General features: G+C 35.9%; 1 protein-coding gene across 1 annotated transcript in view; it reads right to left on the bottom strand.

The window, feature by feature from the left end:
- Catspere (catsper channel auxiliary subunit epsilon) overlaps window positions 1–26,068 on the bottom strand; it is a 157,557-nt gene that overhangs the window by 48,548 nt on the left and 82,941 nt on the right. Inside the window, exons 12-14 of the mRNA XM_015483306.1 lie at window positions 12,661–13,103; window positions 4,204–4,262; window positions 1,110–1,185 (exon numbers count right to left, since the gene is read on the bottom strand). Coding sequence (XP_015338792.1) covers window positions 1,110–1,185; window positions 4,204–4,262; window positions 12,661–13,103 — 578 coding nt within the window. The remainder of the gene's footprint in view (window positions 1–1,109; window positions 1,186–4,203; window positions 4,263–12,660; window positions 13,104–26,068) is intronic.

The raw sequence follows: 26,068 nt of genomic DNA, 5'->3' as shown, positions 1-26,068 counted from the left end.
AAAAAAAAAAAAAAAAAAAAAAAAAAAAGCTTAAAAAGACAGAAAGATTTGAGAATAAAGTGGATGAGCGCAGTGTTCTTTGGATTTACTCATAAGAACCGAAGAACTGCCAATGTTTCAGTCAGGGAGTCATGACTTTTATTATTATCCTTCAACTGAGAGACGTTTGTATTTAACCTCATAATAATTATGGCTATGCCTTGTCCTGTTTTCACTTAATCTTAATGGTCATTTTTAAAAAAAATTTTTTAGTTGTAGATGGACACAATGCCTTTATTTTATTCATTTATTTTTATGTGGTGCTGAGGATTGAACCTTCTCATGTGCTAGGCAAGCGCTCTACCACTGAGTAACAACCCTGGCCCCTCTCGATGGTCATTTTGGTCATTTATGTATTGTTTCTTTTGACCTTTCCCTACCCAATCAAAATTGTTCCCTTTCCTATGGACTATTTGATAACTGTTATACATATTCTCTACCTCTAGGGAATGCACTCTATATTTTCATCTTTATAACTCCTATTACCTAGCACACAGAGTGAAACACAGAATACAGGTATATAATAGATGTTTTTGAATGAAGAAATAATTGAATATCTTTGAATGATTAAATGCGGTATAAATATGGACATGACTGGCAGACTTCTTTGACAAACCATACCCAATTTTATTTATTCCCATTAATTTCAGTTTATCTACAAAACTTCAAAAACAAATAATTCTATACTTTTGTGTATGTTAATATATCCTACAATAGATGATAAACTCATAGAAAGCAGAAATTGTATTTTCTGCTTTCAAAGTAAAATAAGGTTCAACCATAGAGAACTTGCCTAGCACATGTGAGGTACTGGGTTCCATCCTTAGCAACACGTTAAAAAAATAAATAAATAAAATAACAGTATTGTGTCCAACTACAACTAAAAAAAATGTGCCCCCCAAAAATAAAATAAAATAATGCTGCCTTTATAGTGAAACATTGCAAAATGTTGCTAAGTAGAGGGGAATGGTATCATTATGGAGGTAATATGTATGACTTATTGTATTACTTAGTTTACCACCTACACATTTTTGAAGTAAAGTTTTTGATCTTTAATCTTTGTCACTTACCTTTTGGGCTATTGGGCACGTTTTTGCATATTCACTAGGTCGAAGTTGAATAAGCACAATACCCATGTTCTCGTCTCTAAGAAAAACAATCCATGCAAGTTATTAAGAATCACGAGTGTAGTGACATGACTCTGTCTCTCTGTAGAGCAAATGCAAAGTCCCATGTACATGATGTGACTGAACCTCCTTACAGCCTGGAGGGTGGTGCCAGTGGTAACTGGTGGCTGCTTCTGTGCAGGCAGCTCTGAAATGTGGTCATATCATGAAGTGACTCCCATCTCTTGGTATAACCCATGTTATAGTCACCAGATGGTTGGTATAATGGGAAACAAATGAGAATCCTGTCAGCACTTAAAATCCCCACTCCTTATTTCATGAACGTCCCTGGACATTTGGGTTATGTGGGTGACATCTTGACCTGCCTGCTTTCGATGGTATTACAAGATGGTAGCCACTGCAGCAATTCCTCCTCTAGCCCCTATATATGTTTTCCCTTGAACTGATAACACCTTTGTGACAAAAAAAGAGTATTAGCTTTCTGAATCACATTAAGTTGCCTAGTAGGATCTGACTAATACAAAGGGAAATCAGATATAATGTCTTTCCTGACCATCAAGTACACACGAATATTTTGGAGTTCAGGCCAAATGTGAGGGCTCATAAATGACAGAAAATGAAAGATATGTTCATATCTTACCCCCTGCTAAGGGTTTACATTCCAAAATAATAATAATAATAAGGAAAAAACAAAATATCCTGGGCAGTTTGATGTGCATTCTCTGGCAACCTAATTCTCAGTAAGTATACACAGAACCAAAAACATTTGAAGGATAAAAAGAAAAGTCCAGTGGGGAAAGGGGCAAGTAATAAATTAAGCCTCTACTGAATACTGGGTCTAAGAGAGCATTTTCTTCTTATCCTTCCAAGTTACTATCTCACTATTTTGTTTTCTTTTCTTTATAATAACATTTATCAGTATTTGAAATTTGTTTTCTTTTATTTATAATAAATTATATAAATAAAAAATTATAGGAATTACCTAATTTATTTGATGACTTTCTATTTGTCTTCTGCCACTGGAGATATGTTCCAGTGATACCAGTACTTCATCCTTGTTTACCATGTATTTTGAATACCTGGAGAGTGCTGGGTATACAGCAGGGGACTCAAACTCAATTGGAGTAGTAGTGAAATAAAGAAAAACTGACTTTTTCCTAGGGAAAAAAATTCTCTTTTTCTAGAAAATACTTTCAGGTCATAATGACAATTATAAAATGCCTTCATACAGTGCTATGTTTTGGATATACTTTACCCTTTTTTTAGATTTAGAAATTATTTTGCTAAAACTATTTTTAAAAACTTGATTGGAATTATATAATAATTATTTAGTATGAATTATTTATTTATTTAATTTGGTCATTTTCAGTACAGTATTTTCAGGAATTGGATATGGCTGTTTAATTGTTCTCCCTCCCCCAAAGTTTCATGTGATTGGTCTGTGAGCAATATTAGAAGGCACTGTGGAACTTTTAAGAGGTGGGGCCTGGTGGGAGGTCCTTAGTCACTGGTGGCATGCAGTAAATCTCTTGTGAACCCTTGTTAGTTCTCCAGAAAGGATTGTTATAAAAAGAAGCCTGGTCCTCCCACCCTGCCAGCTTTCTTTGATTGTTGTTCAAGGTAGAATCTCGTTGCTCCTGCATGCACTCCTACCATTGCTATCTGCTGTGGAGTGATAAAGGCAAGAGTGGCTCTTGCCAAGCCTGCTCTATGCTATTTGGACTTTCAGCTGTCAAAACTGTGAGCTAAAGAAACCTCTTCTTCATAAGTAACCTGTGTCAGGTATTTTGTTATAGTGATTAAAAAGCTGATTATTACACACAGAATTCCAAATTGGTTGTCATTCTCCAGACATTAAGTGCTTTGGCTACCTTGTCTAAGAGTCAAAGATGGTGTTTTATCTGACTTCATTTATAATTAAAAAGACTTTGTGATAATTAGAGTTCCAGTTTTTGCTTGAGGATAGTATATAGAGATTTTGAGATGGGAATTAATGATAAACATGCTTAAAAGTTATTGAACTAAAAAATAACCTTGCTATAGTTTGGTTAAGTATCCTGTTTCAGTTAGCTTTTTCGCTGCTGTGACTAAATGACCTAACCAGCACAACTGTAGCGGAGGAAGCATTTATTTGAGGGCTCATGGTTTCAGAGGTCTCAATTCATTGACAGCTGCCTCCATTCCTCAGGACTCCAGGTGAGACAGAAACAACATGGTGGAAGAGTGTGGCAGAGGGAAGCGGCTTATGTGGTGATCAGGAAGCAGAAAGAGTCCACTTGCCAGATATAAATATATACCCAAAGTCTCCTCCCAATTCCCACCTCCTCCAGCCACACCCTACCCCTTCAATTACCACTCAGTTAATCCCTATCAATAAGGGCATTAAACCACTGATTGGGTTAAGATTCTTACAACCCAATCAATACTCCTCTGAACCTTCTTTCACTGTCTCACATGTGAGTACCACACATCCAAACCATAACATATCTCTCAAAGGACCATGTGTTAACAGGCTTGGTCCCCAAAAAGACACTATTTGGAGGTAGTGGACCTTTAGAAAATCAACCTTTATGGGAGGTCCCTAGGACATGAGGGGCATTTTCAAGGGGGTACCCTGATTTCTTTGTTGCCTAGCTCATGTGATAAGAGGTTTGTTCTACCACATGCTCCTGCCATGATATACTGCATGCTAGAGTCTCAAAAGCAATGAGGTCATTCCATCACAGACTTGAACCTCTAGTACAATGAGCTGAAATACACCTTTTCTTTTTGTGAGTTAATTGCCTCAGGTATTTTGTTACAAATAAAAAGCTGACTAATACAAGTCTGTTTTATTCATTTCACTAGAGCAAATGAGAACCTTCCATTGAACTACAAGGAATATTTCATATTTTCATGCAGCTAAATACTCATTTTATATACATATCTAGACTTTTAAAGGAAATTTGGTATTTTAAAGGATATGAGGTCATTTAAATAAAGTAATATCTATAATCCAAGTAATATGTCTAAAAGTTCTTTAAAAAGTCATACTTACTGAAGCTTGTGGTAATCATCTACTGCCTCATAATTTACACTCTGAGAAAAGGTTATTGCCTAAAAAAGAAAATTTAAGTTTATGTAAAGTAGAAAAATTGGGGATTGGGATCCTACTTTAGTAGCATTTTGTCTCCACATCCATGTATGACAATATATACTTTCAAGATATATTTAAATCTTTCTTTAAAAAAGAAAAATGATATACTTAACATTTTTTTCAAATTTCTTTTCCACTTCACAAATTCTAATTAGGTACACCTTAATCAACCTAGTTACATTTTTGTTATTTTCCCTTTTAATTTTTTATTATCTTAGTTTTTTATTTATGTATCTTCTATCCCCCTCCTCATTTGAATTTTCTCTTATTTTTATTTTTCATTCATTTCTGGAGCTTAGAAAACTTTAATTTTTCATCTGTTTTCTAATAATCTTGTCTCTGAAGCATTTCTTCTTTGAGTTGGTTGTTTATCCTGTCTGTAGTTTGCTGTGTAATTATTTGCCTGATACTTTCCTCTGTTGTTTTTTGAGTAGTTTTTACAATGTTAATCTGCCTTTTGCATATATTCTTGCTGTTTTCTTCCCTCTGGATTATGTTTCATTTTAATTTTTAGCATTCCATAAGGTGGTTGTTGGCTCAGCATAAAAAAAAAACATTTACAGAATATACATTATAGTAGAGGCAAAAAATAATAAGCCATACATTTCTAAAGTATATTAAGGGAAATAGTTATATCCCTATATTGCTTTTTGGTAAATAACCTTACAAAAATGCTCTTGCTTATAATTAGGCACCAAAAATTTTATGTTGTCTTTAGTGAAATGTAGTTATAGTTTCCAAGCTTCGATTATTCTTGACATTTAAATTATGCTCAACAGGGAGCAAGGTTGGTATAATATATGGAAATCAATAAATGTAATTCACCACATCAATAGACTTAAATATAAGAATCACATGATTATCTCAAGGGATGCAGAAAGAGCATTTCACAAAATACAGCATCCATTCATGCTCAAAACACTAGAAAAACTAGGAATAATAGGAACATGCCTCAAGAGTGTAAAAGCTATATATGCTAAACCCAAGGCTAACATTATTCTAAATGGAGAAAAACTGAAGGCATTCCCTCTCAAACTGGAACAAGACAGGGATACCCTCTTTCACCACTTCTATTCAACATAGTCCTGGAAACTCTACCCAGAGCAATTACACAGGAGAAAGAAATTAAAGGGATACAAATAGGAAAAGAGGAACTCAAACTATCCCTATTTGCTAAGAACATAATTCCATATTTAGAAGACCCCAAAGAACTCTATCAGAAAACTTCTGGAACTCATAAATTCAGTAAAGTAGCAGGTTATAAAACTAACACCTATAAATCAATTGCATTCCTATAAATCACTGATAAGTCAACTGGAGGAGAAATTAGGAAAACTATCCCATTCACAATAACCTAAAAAAAAATACTTGGAAATCAATCTAACAAAAGAGGTGAAAAACCTGTACAATGAAAACTACAGAACACTAAAGAAAGAAATTGAAGAAGACCTTAGAAGATGGAAAGATCTCCTATGTTCTTGGTTAGGCAGAATTAACATTGTCAAAATGGCCATATTTTCAAAAGCACTATACAGATTTAATGCAGTTCCTATTAAAATTCCAATGTAGTTCTTCATAGAAATAGAAAGCAACCACAAAATTCACCTGGAAAAATAAGAGGCCCAGAATAGCCAAAGCAATACTCAGTAACATATGTGAAGCGAGAGGCATTACAACACCATCTCTTAAATTACACTACAAAGCTATAGTAACAAAAACAGCATGGTATTGCCAACAAAACAGACAAGAAGACCAATGGAACAGACTAGAAGATACAGAGACAAACTCACATAAATACAGTTATCTCGTACTAGACAAAGGCACCATAACCATACATTGGAGAAAAGATAGTCATTTCAGCAAATGATGCTGGGAAAATTGGAAATCTATATGTAGCAAAATGAAATTAAACCCCTAATGAAATTAAATCACAAAACTTGACTCAAAGACCAGAGACCATGCACCTACTAGAAGAAAAAGTAGGCCCGAAGCCCCATCATATCAGCTTAGAAACCAAATTCCTCAATAAGACTCCTAAAGCACAGGAAGCAAAATTAAGAACCAATAAATGGGATAAGACTCCTAAAGCACAGGAAGCAAAATTAAGAACCAATAAAAAGCTTCTTCGTAGCAAAGGAAATAACCAAGAGTGTGAGGAGAGAGCTTATAGAATGGGAAAACACAGATACAGATACAGCATTAATCTCCAGGATATATAAAGAACTCAAAAAACTTAACACACACACACACAAACACACACACACACACATACAAAAAAAAAGCAACAAAAAACCCCCCAAACAAAACCCCCCTCCCACAACTAAAAAAACACCAAAGAACCCAATTGATAAATGGGCAAAGGAACTAAACAGGCTCTTCACAGAAGAAGAAAAAGCGAAAAAAAAAAAAAAAAAGAGAGAAAAATTATGCTCAAATTTGGGTTGGCAATTCAACCTACATATATGCATATTATTTTACATAATAAACACTGAAAATATATCTACATTATGGTACTATTTAAAAATACATTCTATGAATGCAATCCTCTACTTAAAAACCAAAGAATTATAAATAATGAAGAAATGGTTTTGCAGAAATAAATGACAAAATTGAAAATATCTGCACTGGGGCTGGGGTTATGGCTTAGTAGTAGAGTGCTCGCCTAGCACATGCAAGGTCCTGGATTCGATCTTCAGCACCACATAAAAATAAGTAAATAAAATCAAGATATTAAAAAAAAGAAAAAGAAAATATCTGCACTTTGGAAGAAACTATAAAATATGACAGTGTATTTATTTTAAAACAATAAATAAATCTTTTAATAGTTAAAAATAATCAAATTGAGTATGCAACTATAATTTTAATAAACAAATAATTTTTTAAATTACAGAATGGGAAAATATCTTTGCCACCTGCACCTCAGATACAGCATTAATCTCCAGGATATATAAAGAACTCAAAAAAACTTAACACACAGCCAGATTAGGCATAATCAAATTAAGTAAAACAGCAGCAACAAAAAAATAGCTCTAAAATGGGAGACTGATAGAAGAAACTATAGGAATACATTCTAGAGAGAGGAAAGGATGAACAATATAGAAAGAGAGTTAAAGGCTTGTGGGAAATTGATTGAGGAAGTTTAACATGACTAACTGATATTATAGAAGAGAAGAAGAAGGACAAAGAGGTATAGACAGTATGTGACAAGCTATCTGATGAAGATGATAATCTACATATTAAAGTAGCCCAAGAAATTCTAAGCAGTGTAAAAGCACAGAAACTCAAATCTACACACATTACAGTAAAGCTACAGAAAGCAAAGAACAAAATTTTAAAAGCTCTCTGAGGGATGAAAGTTAAGATTACAAGTGATATCTCAACAGCAACAATGCAGGCAAAAAAATGATATTTTAATGTGCTCTATAGTAATAAAAATGTTTTTCAAGAATGAAGATGTCTTCAGACAAAAAAATATTGAGTATTTAATCACAAATAGCTGCTCACTATGTACCTAAAGCAAAAGAAAAGAAATACAGGATGGGGGCACAATTTTTTTTAAAGACAAAGATAGGGTAAATACATACTGCTGTGTAAAATTATAATAAAATTATCTACTAGTATAAAAATAAAATAGGATTAAAATCTATGACTATGATAACATGAGTTTGGGAAAGAGTAAAATATTTAAATTTGGACTTGTATAAATTAAATATTTATGTCAAAATTTCTAAGGAAACCTGATTATAAATATAGAGTATGTAACTGCTAAACTAGAAGTAGGAGGAAAATGAAATGATAAAAGGTATGTAAAAAGATTGAAAAAAAAGAACATAAAATAAGTGGAAGGCAAATCACCAAATATGGCATTTATTGCAATGAATGTAAATAGATTAAATACTATGAATAAAAGTCAAATATTTCAGATTGGATAAAAATATAAAAAAATTTAAAAATACAAATATGTGATACTTATAGGAAATATATCTAAAATATAAGACAAAAGAAAGGTTAAAATTAAAGGAAAATTTTAAATTTTAACCAGGTACGGTGGTGCATGCCTATAATCCCAGTGACTTGGAAGGCTGAGGCAAGAGAACTGCAAGTTTGAGGCCAACCTCAGCAACTCCAGGAGGCCCTGTCTGAAAAAAAAATTCATGCATAAATATAAAATGCATCTTTGTTAATTAAGTCTCTATGAAAAGACAATTGACTATGTGACGCAGAAATAACAGTAATGCATTGTGAAGTTCATAAAATATGTAGAAGTAAAATGTATGACATCAATAAACACTGAAAATATATGTCCATTATGACATCAATAGCACACAGGACTTGAAAAATGGAAGTATACCATTACAAAGCTTTTAAACTATTCATGAGTGATATGATGGTTTGGAAGGTAGACAGAAGGTAAGTGAAGATGTACCATAAATTCTAAAGCAACCAACAAAACAAATAGCAATAGCTAAAATGTCTCACATAAAATATAATGGAATCATAAAAATATTAAATTAAAAAAAGAATGTAGAAAAAGTGGAAAAAGAAGAAACAAAGGGGACAGATAGAAAACAAATAGTCAAGACACATCAGCCTGCGCGGGACCCAGGCTTTACAGTAGGTCGGGGTCCATCCCCTCCACCAGCGGGGCATACACCCATCGGAGGCACAGGACCACCTCTTCAGACCAGCAGACTACCGTGGGAAGTGGGAAGCCAGGCCAAGCCCAGATCCACCCACACCAGCCTGCACAGGACCCAGGCTCACATTAGGCCTGGGTCCACCCCTCCACCTGCAGGCACCTGCCTGAGCCCAGCCTGCAGCACAGAACCACCTCTTCAAACCAGCGGGAGGTCAAGCCCAGCAGCCCAGATCCGCCCATACCAACTTGCGTAGGACCCAGGTCCAGGGTAGGTACAAGTACCTTCCCTGCTCCCACCTGGGAGCCTAAGCCTAAAACACTTGCAGCTTGGGACACTGCAGTCACCACCATAGACTTCCCCACACAGTAACCCCTAACTTTTGAACAACAGGGCCTAGAAGCAGGTGCATCTCTGAGCAGGCATCCCAAAGATAGTGTGAGGTCCGCCCTTTCAGCCCCATCTCTGTAAGACATTGCTTCCATCTTCCATCTTGGGGCCCTTCAACTATTATCTCAAGTTACCTTGGCTATGGCTGCCACCACCTTTAGATTCAGTAGCATACATTGAGGGACACCAGCAGGGTCTGGAAGCCCCAAATCAAGGTGAGGTATAGACAATCTGCACAGCTACTTCAAGAAGAGAGCTAGGGTTGTGGCTCAGCAGTAGAATGCTTGCCTAGCACATGTGAGGCCCTGGGTTCAATCCTCAGCACCACATAAAAATAAAAAGAATATAGGGTAGAAACTGTAATATTTTAGATCCATACTGCAAGAAAGGAAGACACATAGATAACATGAAAAAGTAAGGGAGGAAAGTGCCCCAAACAAACCAGGACACTATAATAACAGAACCCATGGACAGCGAAGTTGATGAAATGTCAGAGAAGGAGTTCAGAAGGTTCATAATTAAAATGATCTGTGAATTAAAGAATGACCTAAATGAGCAAATCCAGGCAAAAATTGATCACTCCAAAAAAAGAGATAAGTGAGCAAATACAGGTAGCAAAAGATTACTTCCAGAAAGAGATAGAAGGCTGGCATTGTAGCTCAGTTGGAGAGTGCTTGCCTAGCATGTGTGAGGCACTGGGTTCGATCCTCAGCACCACATAAAAATAAAATATTGTGTCATCTACTATAAAAAATATTTTTAAAAAAGACATAGAGACTTTGAAAAAAATAACAGTCAGAAATCATTGAAATGAAGGGTACAATAAACCAAATAAAAAACTCAATAGAAAGCATAACCAACAGACTAGATCACTTGGAAGAAAAAACATCAGATAATGAAGACAAAGTATACAATCTCGAAAATAAAGTTGATCACACAGTGAAGAAAGTTAGAAACCATCACAGAACATCCAAGAATTATCGGACAGCATCAAAAGACCAAATCAAAGAGTTATTGGGATAGAGGAAGGCGCAGAGTTTCAAAACAAAGGAATGTACAATCTTTTCAATGAGATAATATTAGAAAATTTCCCAAGCATGAAGAACGAAATGGAAAACCAAATACAAGAGGCTTTCAGGACACCAAATGTACAAAATTACAACAGATCTATACCAAGGCACATTATAATGAAAATGCCTAGCATACAGAATAAGGATAGAATCTTAAAAGCTGCAGAAGAGAGGAATCAGATCCCATACAGGGGGAGACCAATTCATATCTCAGTAGATTTTTCAACCTAGACTTTCAAACCCAGGAGATCGTGGAACAACATATACAAAACTCTGAAGAAAATGGATTAAATGAGTATAAAATAAAATGAAAGTAGAGTGTTTCCCTGGGGAACTAAATTGATTTCTCTGGAAGAGTTTGATAAAGCAAGTCACTGAAGCAATGGCTAGATTAGGTATGAACAAGAGCTGACGGTGGAAGAGTGGGAAAAATTATAAAAGTCTACAACTTTCACTTCTTTGTCAGTATCTTTACATGCTTTTGAAATTTTCTTTTTATCAAAGAAACTGAAATAGGAACTCAGAGATATGCATTACGAGTAATGTAAGAAAATAAATGAGGAACTTCAAAAAGACTGAGTTCAAAGAAAAAATTTTGATCCTCTATTAAAAGATAGACTAGTGTGCATTCATTTATTTCAGGTAACATGAAATGTTTATGTGGTGTGTGTGTGTGTGTGTGTGTGTATAATGTCACACACACACACACACACACACACACATAATGATTCCCTGCTTTAACTGACTTGGGAATTAACGAAACATTCTCCATCCATTGTATTACATAAGATGTCCACTATTGGGGCTGGAGTTGTGTCTCAGTGGTAGAGTGCTTACCTAGCAAGTGTGAGGCACTGGGCTCAATTCTCAGCACCTCATGAAAACCAAACTAAATAAAATAAAGGTATTGTGCCCATCTACAACTAAATATATATATATAAAGCATAAATGTATATGCTTGAAGAAGCTGAGTCTAAGGGGGAATAGGGAAAAAAAACCTGCCACTTGAGTTATACAGTGCTTGAGAAGAAACTGAAGATGTCACCTGTTCATGTTATAACCTTAATTGGAAAAGCAGTATATAAAATAATATATACAGTATATTGATACCTATGATGATAGATTATTTCCAAAGATGACTGAAATAATTCCCCCCATTCCTGTGTACACATCTCTTTACAGTGTAATATTGTTATTACTGTATAAGAGGTAGATTCTATTTCCCCATCTTGTGAATTAGAGCTGGCTTTGTGACTTGCTTTGACCAATAGAATGTGGTCAAACCTAGACCCCAGGAGCTCTTATACCTTTTGCTTATCTTTGAACATTGCCTTGAGACCGCCACATAAAGGAGCCAGGACTGAGAAACTGTATGGAGCAGGGGACTGAGGCCTCTTAGACTAACAAGTTGGTACTAACACCAATCACATGACATTTCAGTCAGGCTGTCTTTGATCATCCAATCCTAGATGAACAACCAGATGACTAGAGCCACATGAGTGGGCCCAGATGAAACAAGCAGAACTGCTCAGCTACTCAGAGCCTAACGATTGACCTACAGAATTGAACTGGTTGTTATTGGAAGCCATTAGTTTTAAGGTGGTTGTTATACTATAATACATAACAGAACTCTACAAAAAAAGCCGGGGCGGGGCAAGCTTTGGTTTAAGTGTGTCTCCTAAAAGCTTGTTTGTTAGAAATATAATCCCCCAATTCACATTAATGTAATTTGGAGGTGAGACCTTTGGGAAGTAATTAAGATTAGATGAGCTCATGAGGATGAGACCTCCATGATGAAATTAGTATCTTTACAAGAAGAAGAGAGTTGAGCTAGCTCTGTCTTGCCATATGTTGCCCTCCACCATGTTATGATGCAGAAGAAATCCTCACCAGATGCCAGCTCCATGCTTTGCAGCTTTGGAGCCTCTAGAACTGAGAGGTACATAAATTTGTATTCTTTATGACTTACCCAGTCTCAGATATTCACCTAAAAATGGACTAAGCCAGAAATGAACCATATAAGTTACAAAAAAGAGTTTTGAAAAGAATGTTTTAAGTGGCAAGCGAGGCCTTAAATATTGAAAGTGAAAACTGTGGTTCAGAAATTGATGATTTATCACATTATAATTGATTAAAAAACACATATATGTTTCAACATTTTCCCAGCTAAATCTAGAATAAAAATCTATGTGTAAAAAATGTTAATATTATACATTTGTATTTATTACAATCAAATAAAGAAAATTAAAATATTTACTTACCAGACTTTTAGAGCAGTGTCCTAAGGCAATTTCATAATTAATGCTTTGTTTCCATTCTAATATTTTTGGGCCATATTGTTCCATTATAATATGTAGACCAAAGTTTTCTGGATAAACTATTTGAGCCCAAATGGACAGGACATTTCCCTTGTCCAAAAAGTAAAACATATGGGAAATATTATTATGAAATGCCCTGTATGGGCAGTTATCTTTTTCAAGGTGAGTTACACTTTTTACTTCCAGATCTAAGGGATATTCTTTTAATTGTACTGTGCCATCATCAAGAACATATGCAAGACATACTTGAGTAGATGTACCAATCAACAATAATGATTTTGTCGTTTTAGGTGTCCATGAATGTAGCTTTACTGCTTTTCTAATATTAATCTTGAAATAAAACATTATATTGTTTTCCATTTTTACCACAATGTTTCCATAATAATCTGAAAAAAGAGACAAGTTTTTTTATTCTAAGCAACTATAAGTCTGTTTTATTTAAATGTACTTTTAATTAAGTATTTTTTTCATAATGACTCTATATACTTTGAGAAAATTAGAAAGTGCAATCATGAATCATAACTTGACATTGCATTAGAGAACTTCTTTCCTAATTCTAGAAACCATTTTTCTCCTTATATGTACTGTACCTCCAGATATGTGATAATATGCATCATTTACATAGGGGAAAATATCTGGAATTAAATGTATCAAGTAATAGTAAGAGTATGGCAAGAATAGTATTATTAGGAAGGATTATGTTATAGACTGATTTGGGTTTCCCTTAAATTCATATGTTGAAGCCTTAATCCCTATTATAACTATATTTGGAGGTAGGTCCTTTAAGGTGGTAATTAAGATTAAATGAAGTCCCTTACAAGGATACAGGTCCTTGTAAGAGGAAGAGTACTCTGGGATCTCTCTCTGTGCCCACAGAGAAGAAAATCTATGTGAGGACACAGTGAGGAAGTGGCTGTTTGCAAGCCAGAATAGAGGTCTCACAGGAATCCAGTGCTGACACTACCTTGATCTCTGACTGACAGAGATGTGAGAAAATAAATTTCTGTTGTTCAAGCCACCTAGCCTACAGTATTTTGTTGGCAGCCCTAGCAGACTAATATAATTAGAGTGAAGGAATAGGAGTGAGAGTGAGTAGGAATGGTATAAAGCAAAGCCCTCCTCTATAGGTTCACTCATAGCAGGTAATAATCAACTTTCCCTCCCTTAATAGAGTGTTGTGCATAGGACAAAGCAGGTCATGGAGGGTGAGTTTTGTTGCCAAATGGGTAAGTAAAAGAATAGTTGGACTGGTTTTTCTTTCAAGATGTGACATTCTCTTGTATACCCTTTAGGGCATATCTTCTTTCAGATATGCCTCTAGAGGTGTTTTCAGAGGACACCAGAGATGACTGGTCAACAGAAGGAAGATGGATGGATCCATAGGATCAGGGATATGTTGTGCCTATGCATCTTACATTTGGAAACTAAGTCATTAACATTTTAATACATTGCAAAAAAAAAATAAATTATGTCCTCATCAAAGTTACCTAATCGAAATAGATGCAATGTGGGAGAATGACATGATATACTCTTTGTTGAATGAAAAAGTAATTGTAGAATACATACACTGTAATGATAGCTAATATTTAAAACCTCAAAATAAAACCATATATGGTTTAAGAATATATATANTATATATATATATATATATATATAATCCAAATTGCTTAGCAATATGGTCTCTCTAATTTTCGATGGTAGGGATTATACCCAGATCTTCATGTATGCTAAACATGCCTCTACCACTGAGGCACACCCCTAGCCTTGGTCCCTATTTATGCAGCAAGGTTTTTCTCTTGCCACTTTTTGCCCCATGCTTTATTAGTCATATTGAATTAATTTCAGTTCAACAAATCAGACATGTTCTTTCTGCCAACAGTCCTTTTTTCATGTGCTGTGTTCTCGGCTTGGAATGCTCCCTCAATCCCTCATTCAGTCAGTAACTCCATTTTTCTAGTATCTATGCTCTACCCCTTGTTTCAGTTTAGAACTCAGTTCCTCCACACCTTATTTTCTGATCCCATAAATCTTGATTAAAGGCTTTTCCTATAAGTGTTCATAGCACATTTCCTTTTGCAGATCACACTGCTGACTTAAAAATATTATTAAATAACCAAAGAAAATTAAGAATGTTTAGAAGAAAATGACATAAGAACACTATATGTAAATTCTGATGGGATGAAGAATTTATAGAGAAGTCATAGCTTTCTTCTTGTTTATAGCTTTAAATGAAGACAGAAAAAGACTAAAAACAAATACCCTAGTTATTCCACTTAAGAAGCAGCCACAGATCACCAAAATTATAAAGAGAAAGCAGATATGGAGAACTGATAATGACAATAGCTTCTGAGTCCAGGGATCAGATCACTTACCAATTTTCAGACCATGGTAAGAGTTTTGGATTTATTGAGTGAAATAGGAAGCCTAGCAAGAGGGTTTTTTAAAAAATTAATTGTCAATGGACATTATTTATTTATATGTGGTGCTGAGAATTGAACCCAGTGCTTCACACATGCTAGGCAAGTGCTCTACCAATAAGCCATAAACCCACCCCTAGTAAGAGTTTTAAGCTGAGGAATAATATGATTTAACATATACTTTAGAGTCTCACTCTGGTTTGGATGGATAATTTGGTGGAGGATGGGGATGCAAGAGACAGTGTTCACCACTGTGATGAAAATACCTGACAAGAACAACTTAGAGGAGGAAAGATTTATTTTGGTTCATAATTTCAGGGGATCCAGTCTGTGGTCAGCTAGTTCCAAGGCAGAAACATCATGGCACGATAGCATGAAGGAGGAAATCTGCTCAGCTCGTGGCAGTTGGAAAGTGGGGGAAGTAGGGTGGGTGGGTGAGGGAAGGAGCTGGGGAGAAGATAAACCTACCCAGGGTGAGCCCACAATAGCTTACTTCCTTCAACTGGTTATACTCTCTGATATTGTATTCAGCTATTCAGGAGCTCTCATGATCCAATCATTGTCTAAAAGACTCACCTCTGAAACTGGCTGCACTGGGGTCTATGCTTACAACATGAGACTTTGGGGGACATTTCACATCAAAACTGTAACATTTTGCTGTGAACCCCCCAAAGGCTCATGCCTCTCTTACAATGCAAAGTGCACTCAGTCCATCTCCAAGAATCCCTGTAAGCTTAACAATTCCAGCATTCTCAAAAATCCTAATCCAAAGTCTCCTCTGAGACTCAAGGCAAACTCTTAACTGTGAGCTCCTAAAGCAAGCTACATAAATCCAACATACAATGGCACAGAGCATACATTCCCATTCCAAAAGGGAGGGAATAGGGACATAGAAAGGAGAGATGAGACCAAATCAAGGCTGAAACCCAGCAGGACAAACAAGTCTCATATCTCTGTATCCAGCATCTGGGGCACATAGTAGTGAGATGTGGGATCCAAAGATATGAGGCAACCCCACATTTATGGCCTTGCTATTTGCAGCCCTCATGGCCTCTCTTGGCCTGGCTCTGCTCATTTCCTGCAGCTTTCTTCAGTAGATATTCCACATTCCTGGTATCTCTTAATTCCCGGTATCTCCACTGCAGCTTTGACTTTACTTTCACAGCTTCATGCATCAATCCTCTCTGGGACTTCTCATAGGGGTGCCAACCCTGACACCCATTGCTTGGTTTCCCAAACCTTCCTCTGAAATCTTGGTGGAGGCCTCCATGGCCCATAATTCCAGCATTTTGCATTTTTGCAAAATCAACACTATGTGGATGATGCAAAGGTCTACCACCAGCTCAAACAGTAGCCAGTACCCTTTGAACCATGGCTCCACTAGCCTCTGATGAAACAAATCCTGGGGAAATAATTTTCTATGCATCTCTGTGTTATCTCTTAAAACAAAACCTTTCAAATGAGTTTTCTGTTTTATGCCCTTGAGCCTATGATATGGGGCAAGGGTGGGAGGATTCCTGTTGATTCTTGAAATCCCCTCAAGGCATTTTTTCTATTGTCTCCTTGAAAAGTCCTTGGTTTCTCTTCAGTGGTGCTAATCTCTTCAACAATCACATCTTTCTTGGCCCCAATTTTATGTGCATTTTTTTTCTGGCCATACAGCAAATTTTTCAAATCCTTCTCTTCTGCTTTTTGCTCCTAATCCTCACAGGAAACCTGGTTAAAAGTTTTCAGAAATACCCATCCCACCACCTGAATGCTGTGATGCCTTGAAAATTTCTCAGCCAGATTAATTGTTCATCACTTTTAAAATCTGGTCTTACACAAAGTCTCAGGATATGGACAAAATGTAGATAACTTCTTTGCTAAAGACATAAATTGCCTCTATTCCTAATAGAGTCTTCCTTTCCAAATGAAACTTCACAAACACAATCTTTACTGTTCACATTTCTATTGGCATTCTGGTCTTCCAAGATTACACCAGAATAGTTCATTAAGCTCTGCTTACAACATTATAAGGCTTCTCCAACCTCCATCTGCAAACTTTTTCAAACTCCCATAAACTAGTTCCAAAATATACTACATGGTCAGGTATAGTCACAGCAATGACCCTACTTCTTGATATAAATTTCTGTGTTAGTCAGCTTTCATTGCTGTGACCAAAATACTTCAGAAGAAAATTTAAAGGAAGAAAGATTTATTTTAGCTCATGGTTTTAGAGAATTCAATCCATGATTGACAACTCCAAGATAGAAACACCATGGCAGAAGGGATGTCAGAACTTCTCAGTTCATGGTAGTCAGGAATTGGGGAGCGGGGAGGAGTTGAGGAGAGGATTGACTCCTTCAGGGCATGACCTGGGGGACTTCCTTCTTCCAAGTAGGTTACACCTCTCAGTATTCCATTTAGCTGTCAACTAATCCACTTGGTTTGAAACTTGCTACAGGGGGCACTATACTTGCAACATTCTAGATATTGCTTGATCTTGCTACGAGGGCGGGGGGACTTATTCTAGATACAAACCATAACAAATGGTAACAGAGACTTCATAAAATCTACTGCATATATGGGCTAGAAAGATGAGGATTGGACTGAGAACAGCAAAATAAATGGTTAGGTTTCAAATTAAATATTTAAAACAAACAAACAAACAACAACACCTTTTAGATAAATCTAACATTATTCACCAATGGATTGGCTGTGGGATGAGAAGGAGGAGAATTCAAGGATGAGGTCAAGATTTGTGGCCTACAGGACTGGAAAAATATAATTGCCATTTGCTGGATGGAGGAGGACAGTAGAAGGAGCAGGCTGAAGTTGGGATGAGGGGTCAAGAACTCATTTTTGGATATGTGAAGTTTGAGATGCCCATTTGTCATCTAAGCAAAGGTATCAGGAGGCAATTAGAAAGAGAAGTAAAGAGATCAGGCTGGGGGTCCCAGCTGCAGGGCAAAAAGTGAATGTAAACATAGCTCAGACATCTGAAGACTAAACTCTAAGATGCTTCTCCATTTAAGAATCATGATGACCAGGATAAAAAAGAGGCTGAGGAGAAATAACCAGTGAAGTAGAAGGAAGTCTCCCACCAACATCACACAGAAAAGAACCCCAATTATTTCCTAGAAGTCAAGTGAAAAAAAAAGTGTTTCAAGAAAAGGCCATACTGAGCTGTTTCAAATGCTGCTGACAGGTCATGCAAAGTGACTGCAAACTTACCTCTGGAAGAGCAATATAGAGGTTTTTTAAAAACATGGGTCAAGGCTTCCGTCTAGGACAACAGCCAGGACCCGGAAGACCATCACTAAGGTCCCTGCAAAAGAGGTGAAAGATTTATACAATGAAAACTATAGAACCCTAAAGAGAGAAATAGAAGAAGATCTTAGAAGATGAAAAAATATACCCTCTTCATGGATAGGCAGAACTAACATCACCAAAATAATGATTTTACCAAAAGTCCTCTATAGGTTTAATGCAATCCCAGTCAAAATCCCAACGGCATTTCTTGTAGAAATAGATAAAGCAATCATGAAATTCATATGGAAAAATAAAAAACCCAGAATAGCAAAAGCAATTCTAAGTAGGAATAGTGAATCAGGCGGCATAGCGATACCAGACTTCAAACTATACTACAGAGCTATAGTAACAAAAACAGCATGGTACTGGTACAAAAACAGATGGGTGGACCAATGGTACAGAATAGAGGACACAGAGATCAAGCCACAAAATTACAATTATCTTATATTTGATAAAGGGGCTAAAAGCATGCAGTGGAGAAAGGATAGCATCTTCAACAAATGGTGCTGGGAAAACTGGAAATCCATATGCAACAAAATGAATCTGAATCCCTTTTTCTCACCATGCACAAAAGTTAACTCAAAATGGATCAAGGAGCTTGATATCAAATCAGAGACTCTGCTTCTGATAGAAGAAAAAGTTGGCTCCGATCTACATTTTGTGGGGTCAGGCTCCAAATTCCTTAATAGGACACCCATAGCACAAGAGTTAAAAACAAGAATCAACAAATGGGACTTACTCGAACTAAAAAGTTTTCTCTCAGCAAGAGAAACAATAAGAGAGGTAAATAGGGAGCCTACATCCTGGGAACAAATCTTTACTCCTCACACTTCAGATAGAGCCCTAATATCCAGGGTATACAAAGAACTCAAAAAATTAAACAATAAGAAAACAAATAACCCAATCAACAAATGGGCCAAGGACCTGAACAGACACTTCTCAGAGGAGGACATACAATCAATCAACAAGTACATGAAAAAATGCTCACCATCTCTAGCAGTCAGAGAAATGCAAATCAAAACCACCCTAAGATACCATCTCACTCCAGTAAGATTGGCAGCCATTATGAAGTCAAACAACAACAAGTGCTGGCGAGGATGTGGTGAAAAGGGTACACTTGTACACTGCTGGTGGGACTGCAAATTGGTGCGGCCAGTTTGGAAAGCAGTATGGAGATTTCTTGGAAAGCTGGGAATGGAACCACCATTTGACCCAGCTATTCCCCTTCTAGGACTATTCCCTGAAGACCTTAAAAGAGCGTACTATAGGAATACTGCTACATCGATGTTCATAGCAGCACAATTAACAATAGCTAGATGGTGGAACCAACCTAGATGCCCTTTAATAGATGAATGGATAAAAAAAAATGTGGCATTTATACACAATGGAGTATTACTTAGCAGTAAAAAAATGGCAAAATCATGGCATTTGCAGGGAAATGGATGGCATTAGAGCAGATTATGCTAAGTGAAGCTAGCCAATCCCTAAAAAACAAATGCCAAATGTCTTCTTTGATATAAGAAGGGCAACTAAGAACAGACCAGGGAGGAAGAGCATGAGAAGAAGATCACCATTAAACAGGGACGAGAGGGGGGAGGGAAAGGGAGAGAGAGGGGAAATTGCATGGTAAAGGAAGGAGACCCTCATTGTTATACAAAATTACATATAAGAGAAAGTGAGGGGAAAGGGGGAAAAAAAACAAGAGAGAGAAATGAATTACAGTAGATGGGGTAGAGAGAGAAGATGGGAGGGGAGCGGAGGGGGGATAGTAGAGGATAGGAAAGGCAGCAGAATACAACATACACTAGTATGGCAGTATGTAAAAAAGTGGATGTGTAACCGATGTGATTCTGCAATACGTATACGGGGTAAAAATGGGAGTTCATAATCCACTTGAATCAAATGTATGAAATAATGTTTTGAACAACTAATAAAAAAAATAAAAAAATAAAAACATGGGTCAAGACTTCCATCTAGGACAACAGCCATGACCCTGAAGACCATCACTAAGGTCCCTGCAGTCCTGGTTACACCGGAGGTGAGGTATTGGTAACCTGCAGGAACACTACAAGATTATAGCGTACAAACTGTACTACCTCAGATCCACACTGCTAGAGAGGAAGACACATGAACAACATGACAAAAACAAAGGAAGAAAATGCCCCAAACAAACCAAGATGCTACAATAATAGAATCTATTGACAGCACAGTAGATGAAATGTCAGAGAAGGAGTTCAAAATGCACATAATTAAAATGATCTGTGAAGCACAGAAAAATATAAGCGAGGCGTTACAGGCAATCCAACAAAGAGATTAGAGAGCAAATACAGGCAATAATTAATCACTCCAACAAAGAGAGCAAATAAAGAGCAAAAAATAACTTCAAGAAAAAGATAGAGACTCTGAAAAAATATTAAACAGAAATCCTTAAAATACAGAAAACAATAAACTAAATTTAAAAATCAATAGAAAGCATCACCAACAGACTAAATCACTTGGAAGACAGAACCTCAGGCAATGAAGACAAAATATATAATCTTGAAAATAAAGTTGACCACACAATGAAGATGGTAAGAAACCATGAACAGAACGTCCAAGGATTATGGGATAACATGAAAAGACCAAATCTAAGAATTTGGGTTAGAGGAAGGCATAAAGATACAAACCAAAGGAATGTATAATCTATTCAATGAAATAATATCAGAAAATTTCTCAAACGAGAGGCTTATAGGACACCAAATGTCTAAAACTACAACAGATCCAAACCAAGGCACATAATAATGAAAATGCCTAGCCTACAGAATAAGGATAGAATTTTAAAAGCCACAAGAAAAAAGTTTCAGATTATATATATTCGAATTTTAGCAGTTTTCTCAATCCACACCTTCAAAGCTAGGAGATCATGGAACAACATATACCAAACTCTGAAATAAAATGGATACCAACCATGAATCTTACACCCAGCAAAATTAAGCTTCATATTTGATGATGAAATAAAAACCTTTCATGATAAACTTCAGTTAAAACAATTTACCATGGGGCTGGGTTGTGGCTCATCGGTACAGTGCTCTCCTAGCACATGCGAGGCCCTGGGTTCAATCCTCAGCACCTCATAAAAATAAATAAATAAAACAAAGGCATTGTGTCCAACTACAAACTAAAAATTAGATATCTAAAACAACAAACCACCACCACAACAAAAACCAATTTACCACTAGCAAGCCTGTAGTACAGAACATTCTCAGCAAAATATTCCATGAGGAAGAATGAAAAACAATATTCCATGAGGAGGAAATGAAAAACAACAATGAAAATCAGCAAAGAGAGGAAAACCCAATCAAAAGAGAAACAAAGTCAAGTTAAAAACCAAAAATAAATCAAAATGACTGGGAATACAAACCATATTTTAGTAATAACCCTGAATGTTAGTGGCCTAAACTCGTATCAATTAAAAGACATAGACTGGCAGATTGGCTTTTAAAAAGCGACCCAACAATATGCTGCCTTCAAGAGACTCATCTCATAGAAAAATACATCCACAGACTGAAGGTGAAAGGTTGGGAAAAAACATACCACTCACATGGACTGCAGAAACAAGCAGGAATTTCCATCCTCATATCAGATAAAGTGGACTTCAAACCAAAGATTGTCAGAAGAGATAAAGTCATTTCATAATGCTTAAGGGAATCATACATCAACAAGACATAAGAATCATAAATATCTATACTCCAAACAATGGAGAATCCAGGTATATCAAACAAGCCCTTCTCAATTTCAAGAATCATTTGACCATTTGGACACAACACATTAACACTGGGTGACTTTAATACACTTCTCTCACCACTGAACAGATCTTCCAAACAAAAACTAAACAAAGAAACCATATAACTCAATAATACAACCAATAACTTAACAGACATATACAGAATATTTTATCCATTAACAAGTGAATACACCTATTTCTCAGCAGCACATGGATCTTTCTCTAAAATAGACTATGCCACAAAGCAAGTCTTAGCAAATATAAAAAAATAGAGATACACTACCTTGCATTCTTTCTGGCCATAATGGAATGAAATTAGAAATTAATGATAAAATAAAAAATAGAAGCTACTCCAACACCTGGATACTCAACAAAACAGTGAATAATGCATGGATAACAGAATACATCAGGGAGGAGATAAAAAAAATTCTTAGAGGTAAATTAGAACTCTGATACAACATATCAAAATCTCTGGGACACTATGAAGACTATGTTAAGAGAGGAAAGTTCATTGCATTGAGCTTGATAATTAAAAGAATAAAAAGTCAACAAATAAATGACTTGACATTACATCTCAAAGCTCTAGAACAAACCAACACCAAAAGTAGTAGAAGACAGGAAATAATTAAAATCAGGGCTGAAATCAATAAAATTGAAACAAAAGAAACAATAAAAAAATTGACAAAACAAAAAGCTGGTTCTTTGAATAAAATTGACAAACCCTTAACCACCCTAATGAAAAGAAGGAGAGAGAAAACTCAAAATTCATGATGAAAAAGAAATAACAGACACTATTGAAATACAGAAGATAATTAGAAACTATTTTGAAAATTTATACTCCAATAAAATAGAAAATTCTGAAGACACAGTCAAATTTCCAGAGGCATATGATCTACCCAAACTGAATCAGGAGAACATACACAATTTAAACAGATTAATTTCAAGCAAGGAAATAGAAGACACTGTCAAAAACTTACCAACCAAGAAAAGCCTGGGACCAGATGTATTCTCAGCTGAGTTCTATAAGTCCTTTAAAGAAGAATTAATACCAACACTCCTCAAATTATTTCATGAATCAGGGTGAATATAGCCTCCAAAACCAGACAGATATATCAAAGAAAGAAAACTTCAGATCAAATGGGATGCAAGGTTGGGTCAACATATGGAAAGCAATAAATGTAATTCATCACATCAATAGACTTAAAGATAAGAATCATATGATTATGTCAATAAATGCTAAGAAAGCATTTGATTAAATTCAGCACCTCTTCATGTTCAAAACATTAGAAAAACTAGAGATAGTAGAAACATACCCAAACATTGTAAAAGCTATCTCTAGTTCTACTATCTCTATGATAAGCCCAAGGTCAATATTATTCTAAATGGAGAAAAATTAAAAGCATTCCCTCTAAAAACTAGAACAAGACAGGGGATGCCCTCTTTCACCACTTCTATTCAACATAGTCCTCAAAACTCTAGCCAGAGCAAACAGACAGACAAAAGAAATTAAAGGAATATGCATAGGAAGAGGAGAACTCAAACTATCATTATTTGCTGATGACATGATTCTATATTTAGAAGATCCAAAAAATTCCACCAGAAAATTTCTAGAACTCATAAATGAACATAGCAAAGTAGCAGGATATAAAATTAATACCCACAAACCAAATGCATTTCTATACATAAGCAATGAATCCACTGTAAGAGAAATTAGAAAAAACACCCATTCACAATAGCCTCAAAAAATAAATAAAATACTTGGGAATCAATCTAACAAAAGAGGTGAAAACTACAGAACACTAAATAAAGAAATTAAAGAAGACCTCAGAAAATGGAAAGATCTCCCATGCTTGGATAGGCAGAATTAATATAGTCAAAATGGCCATACTACCAAAACTGTTCTATGGATTTAATTCAATTCCTATAAAAATCCCAATGACATTCTTCATAGAGCTAGAAAAAACAATCATGAAATTCATTTGGAAAAATGAGAGACCCAGAATAGCCAATGCAGTCCTTAGCAAGAAGAGTAAAGCAGGAGGCATCACAATACTAGACCTTAAACTATATTACAAAGCAATAGTAACAAAAATGGCACGGTATTGGTACCAAAATAGACATGTAGACCAATGGTACAGAATAAAAGACACAGAGACAAACCCACATAAATATGGTTATCTCATACTAGACAAAGGTGCCAAAAACATACATTAGAGAATATATAGCCTCTTCAATAAATGCTTCTGGAAAAACTGGAAATCCATATGTAGAATGAAATTGAACATCTATCTCTCATCCTGAACAAAAATCAACTCAAAGTGGATCAAAGACTTAGACATTAGAACAGAGACCCTGCACCTAATAGAAGAAAAAGTAGGCCCAAATCTTCATCATACTGGCTTAGGACCTGACTTCCTGAACAAGATTCCTAAAACACAAGAAATAAAATCAAGAATCAACAAATGGGATGGATTCAAACTAAAAAGCTTCTTCTCAACAAAGGAAATAATCAATAACATGGTGAGAGAGCCTACAGAATAGGAAAAAATCTTTACCATACACACCTCAGACAGAGTACTAATCTCCAGGATCTATAAAGAACTAAAAAAACTTAACATTAAAAACACACACACACACACACACACAAAAAAAAAAATCAATAAATGGGCTAAGGAACTGAACAGATACTTTGTAGAACAAGAAATATACCGATCCACAAACATGAAAAAATGTTCATTATCTTTCGTAATTTGAGAAATGCAAATCAAAACTACTCTAAGATTTCATCTCACTCCAGTCAGAATGGCAATTATCAAGAATACAAGTAATAATAAGTTTTGGTAAGGATGTGGGGAAAAGGTACACTCAAACATTGCTGGTGGGGCTGCAACTTGGTGTAACCACTCTGGAAAGCAGTATGGAGATACCTCAAAAATGGATCCACCATTTGACCCAGCTGTCCCACTCCTAGGTTTATACCCAAAGGACTTAAAATCAGCATACTACAGTGACGCAGCCATATCAGTGTTTATAGCAGCTCAATTCACAATAGCTAAACTATGGAAACAACCTAGATGCCCTTCAACAGAGGTATGGGTAAAGAAAATGTGGTACCTATACATAACAAAATATTACTCAGCTTCAAAGAAGAATGAAATTATGGCCTGTGCAGGTAAATGAATGGAACTAGAGAATATCATGCTATGTGAAGTAAGCCAATCCCCCAAAACCAAAAGCCAAATGTTTTCTCTGATAAACAGATGCTGATCCATAGTGGGGCAGGGGAATAGGGAAGAATGAAGGAATTTTGGTTTGTGTAGAGAGGAGTCAGTGGAGGGGTGGGGTTGTGAGGATGGGAAGGACAGTAGAAAGAGACATTATTACCCTATTTACATGTATGATTACACTAGTGGAGTGACTCTGAACCATGTACAACCAGAGGAATGAGAAGTTGTGCTCCATTTATGTACAATATGTCAAAATGTATCCTACTGTAAAATTAATTAATTAATTTTTTAAAAAATTGGGTAGAACAGTTTCTAGGAACTGTTTGATCAGAGCAGATTCAAGAGAAAATGAGAGGAAAGAGAAAAAATAAAACTAGGCAATATTTTTTATAGAAAAGGGAAACAGAAAATTAGCCAGTTGAAGAGTAACATGGGGTCAAGAAAGAGTACAAATTAAGGTGGTATTTTAATTTCTATCTTGGAAAAGTAAAATCATGGATACTATTAATTGAAGTCTGGCAGTATTTCTCAAGGCATATTTGTACAATCTTCTATCTAAGCACAAAAGTCGGGCTGAGGATGTGGCTCAAGTGGTAGTGCGCTCTCCTGGCATGCGTGCTGCCCGGGTTCGATCCTCAACACCACATACA

The sequence above is a fragment of the Marmota marmota genome, unplaced genomic scaffold (assembly GCF_001458135.2).
Source record: "Marmota marmota marmota unplaced genomic scaffold, marMar, whole genome shotgun sequence".
NCBI classification, from domain to species: Eukaryota; Metazoa; Chordata; class Mammalia; order Rodentia; family Sciuridae; genus Marmota; species Marmota marmota.
The sequence above is the reverse complement of the archived record's forward strand: the minus strand, read 5'-3'. Positions and strand labels throughout refer to the sequence as shown.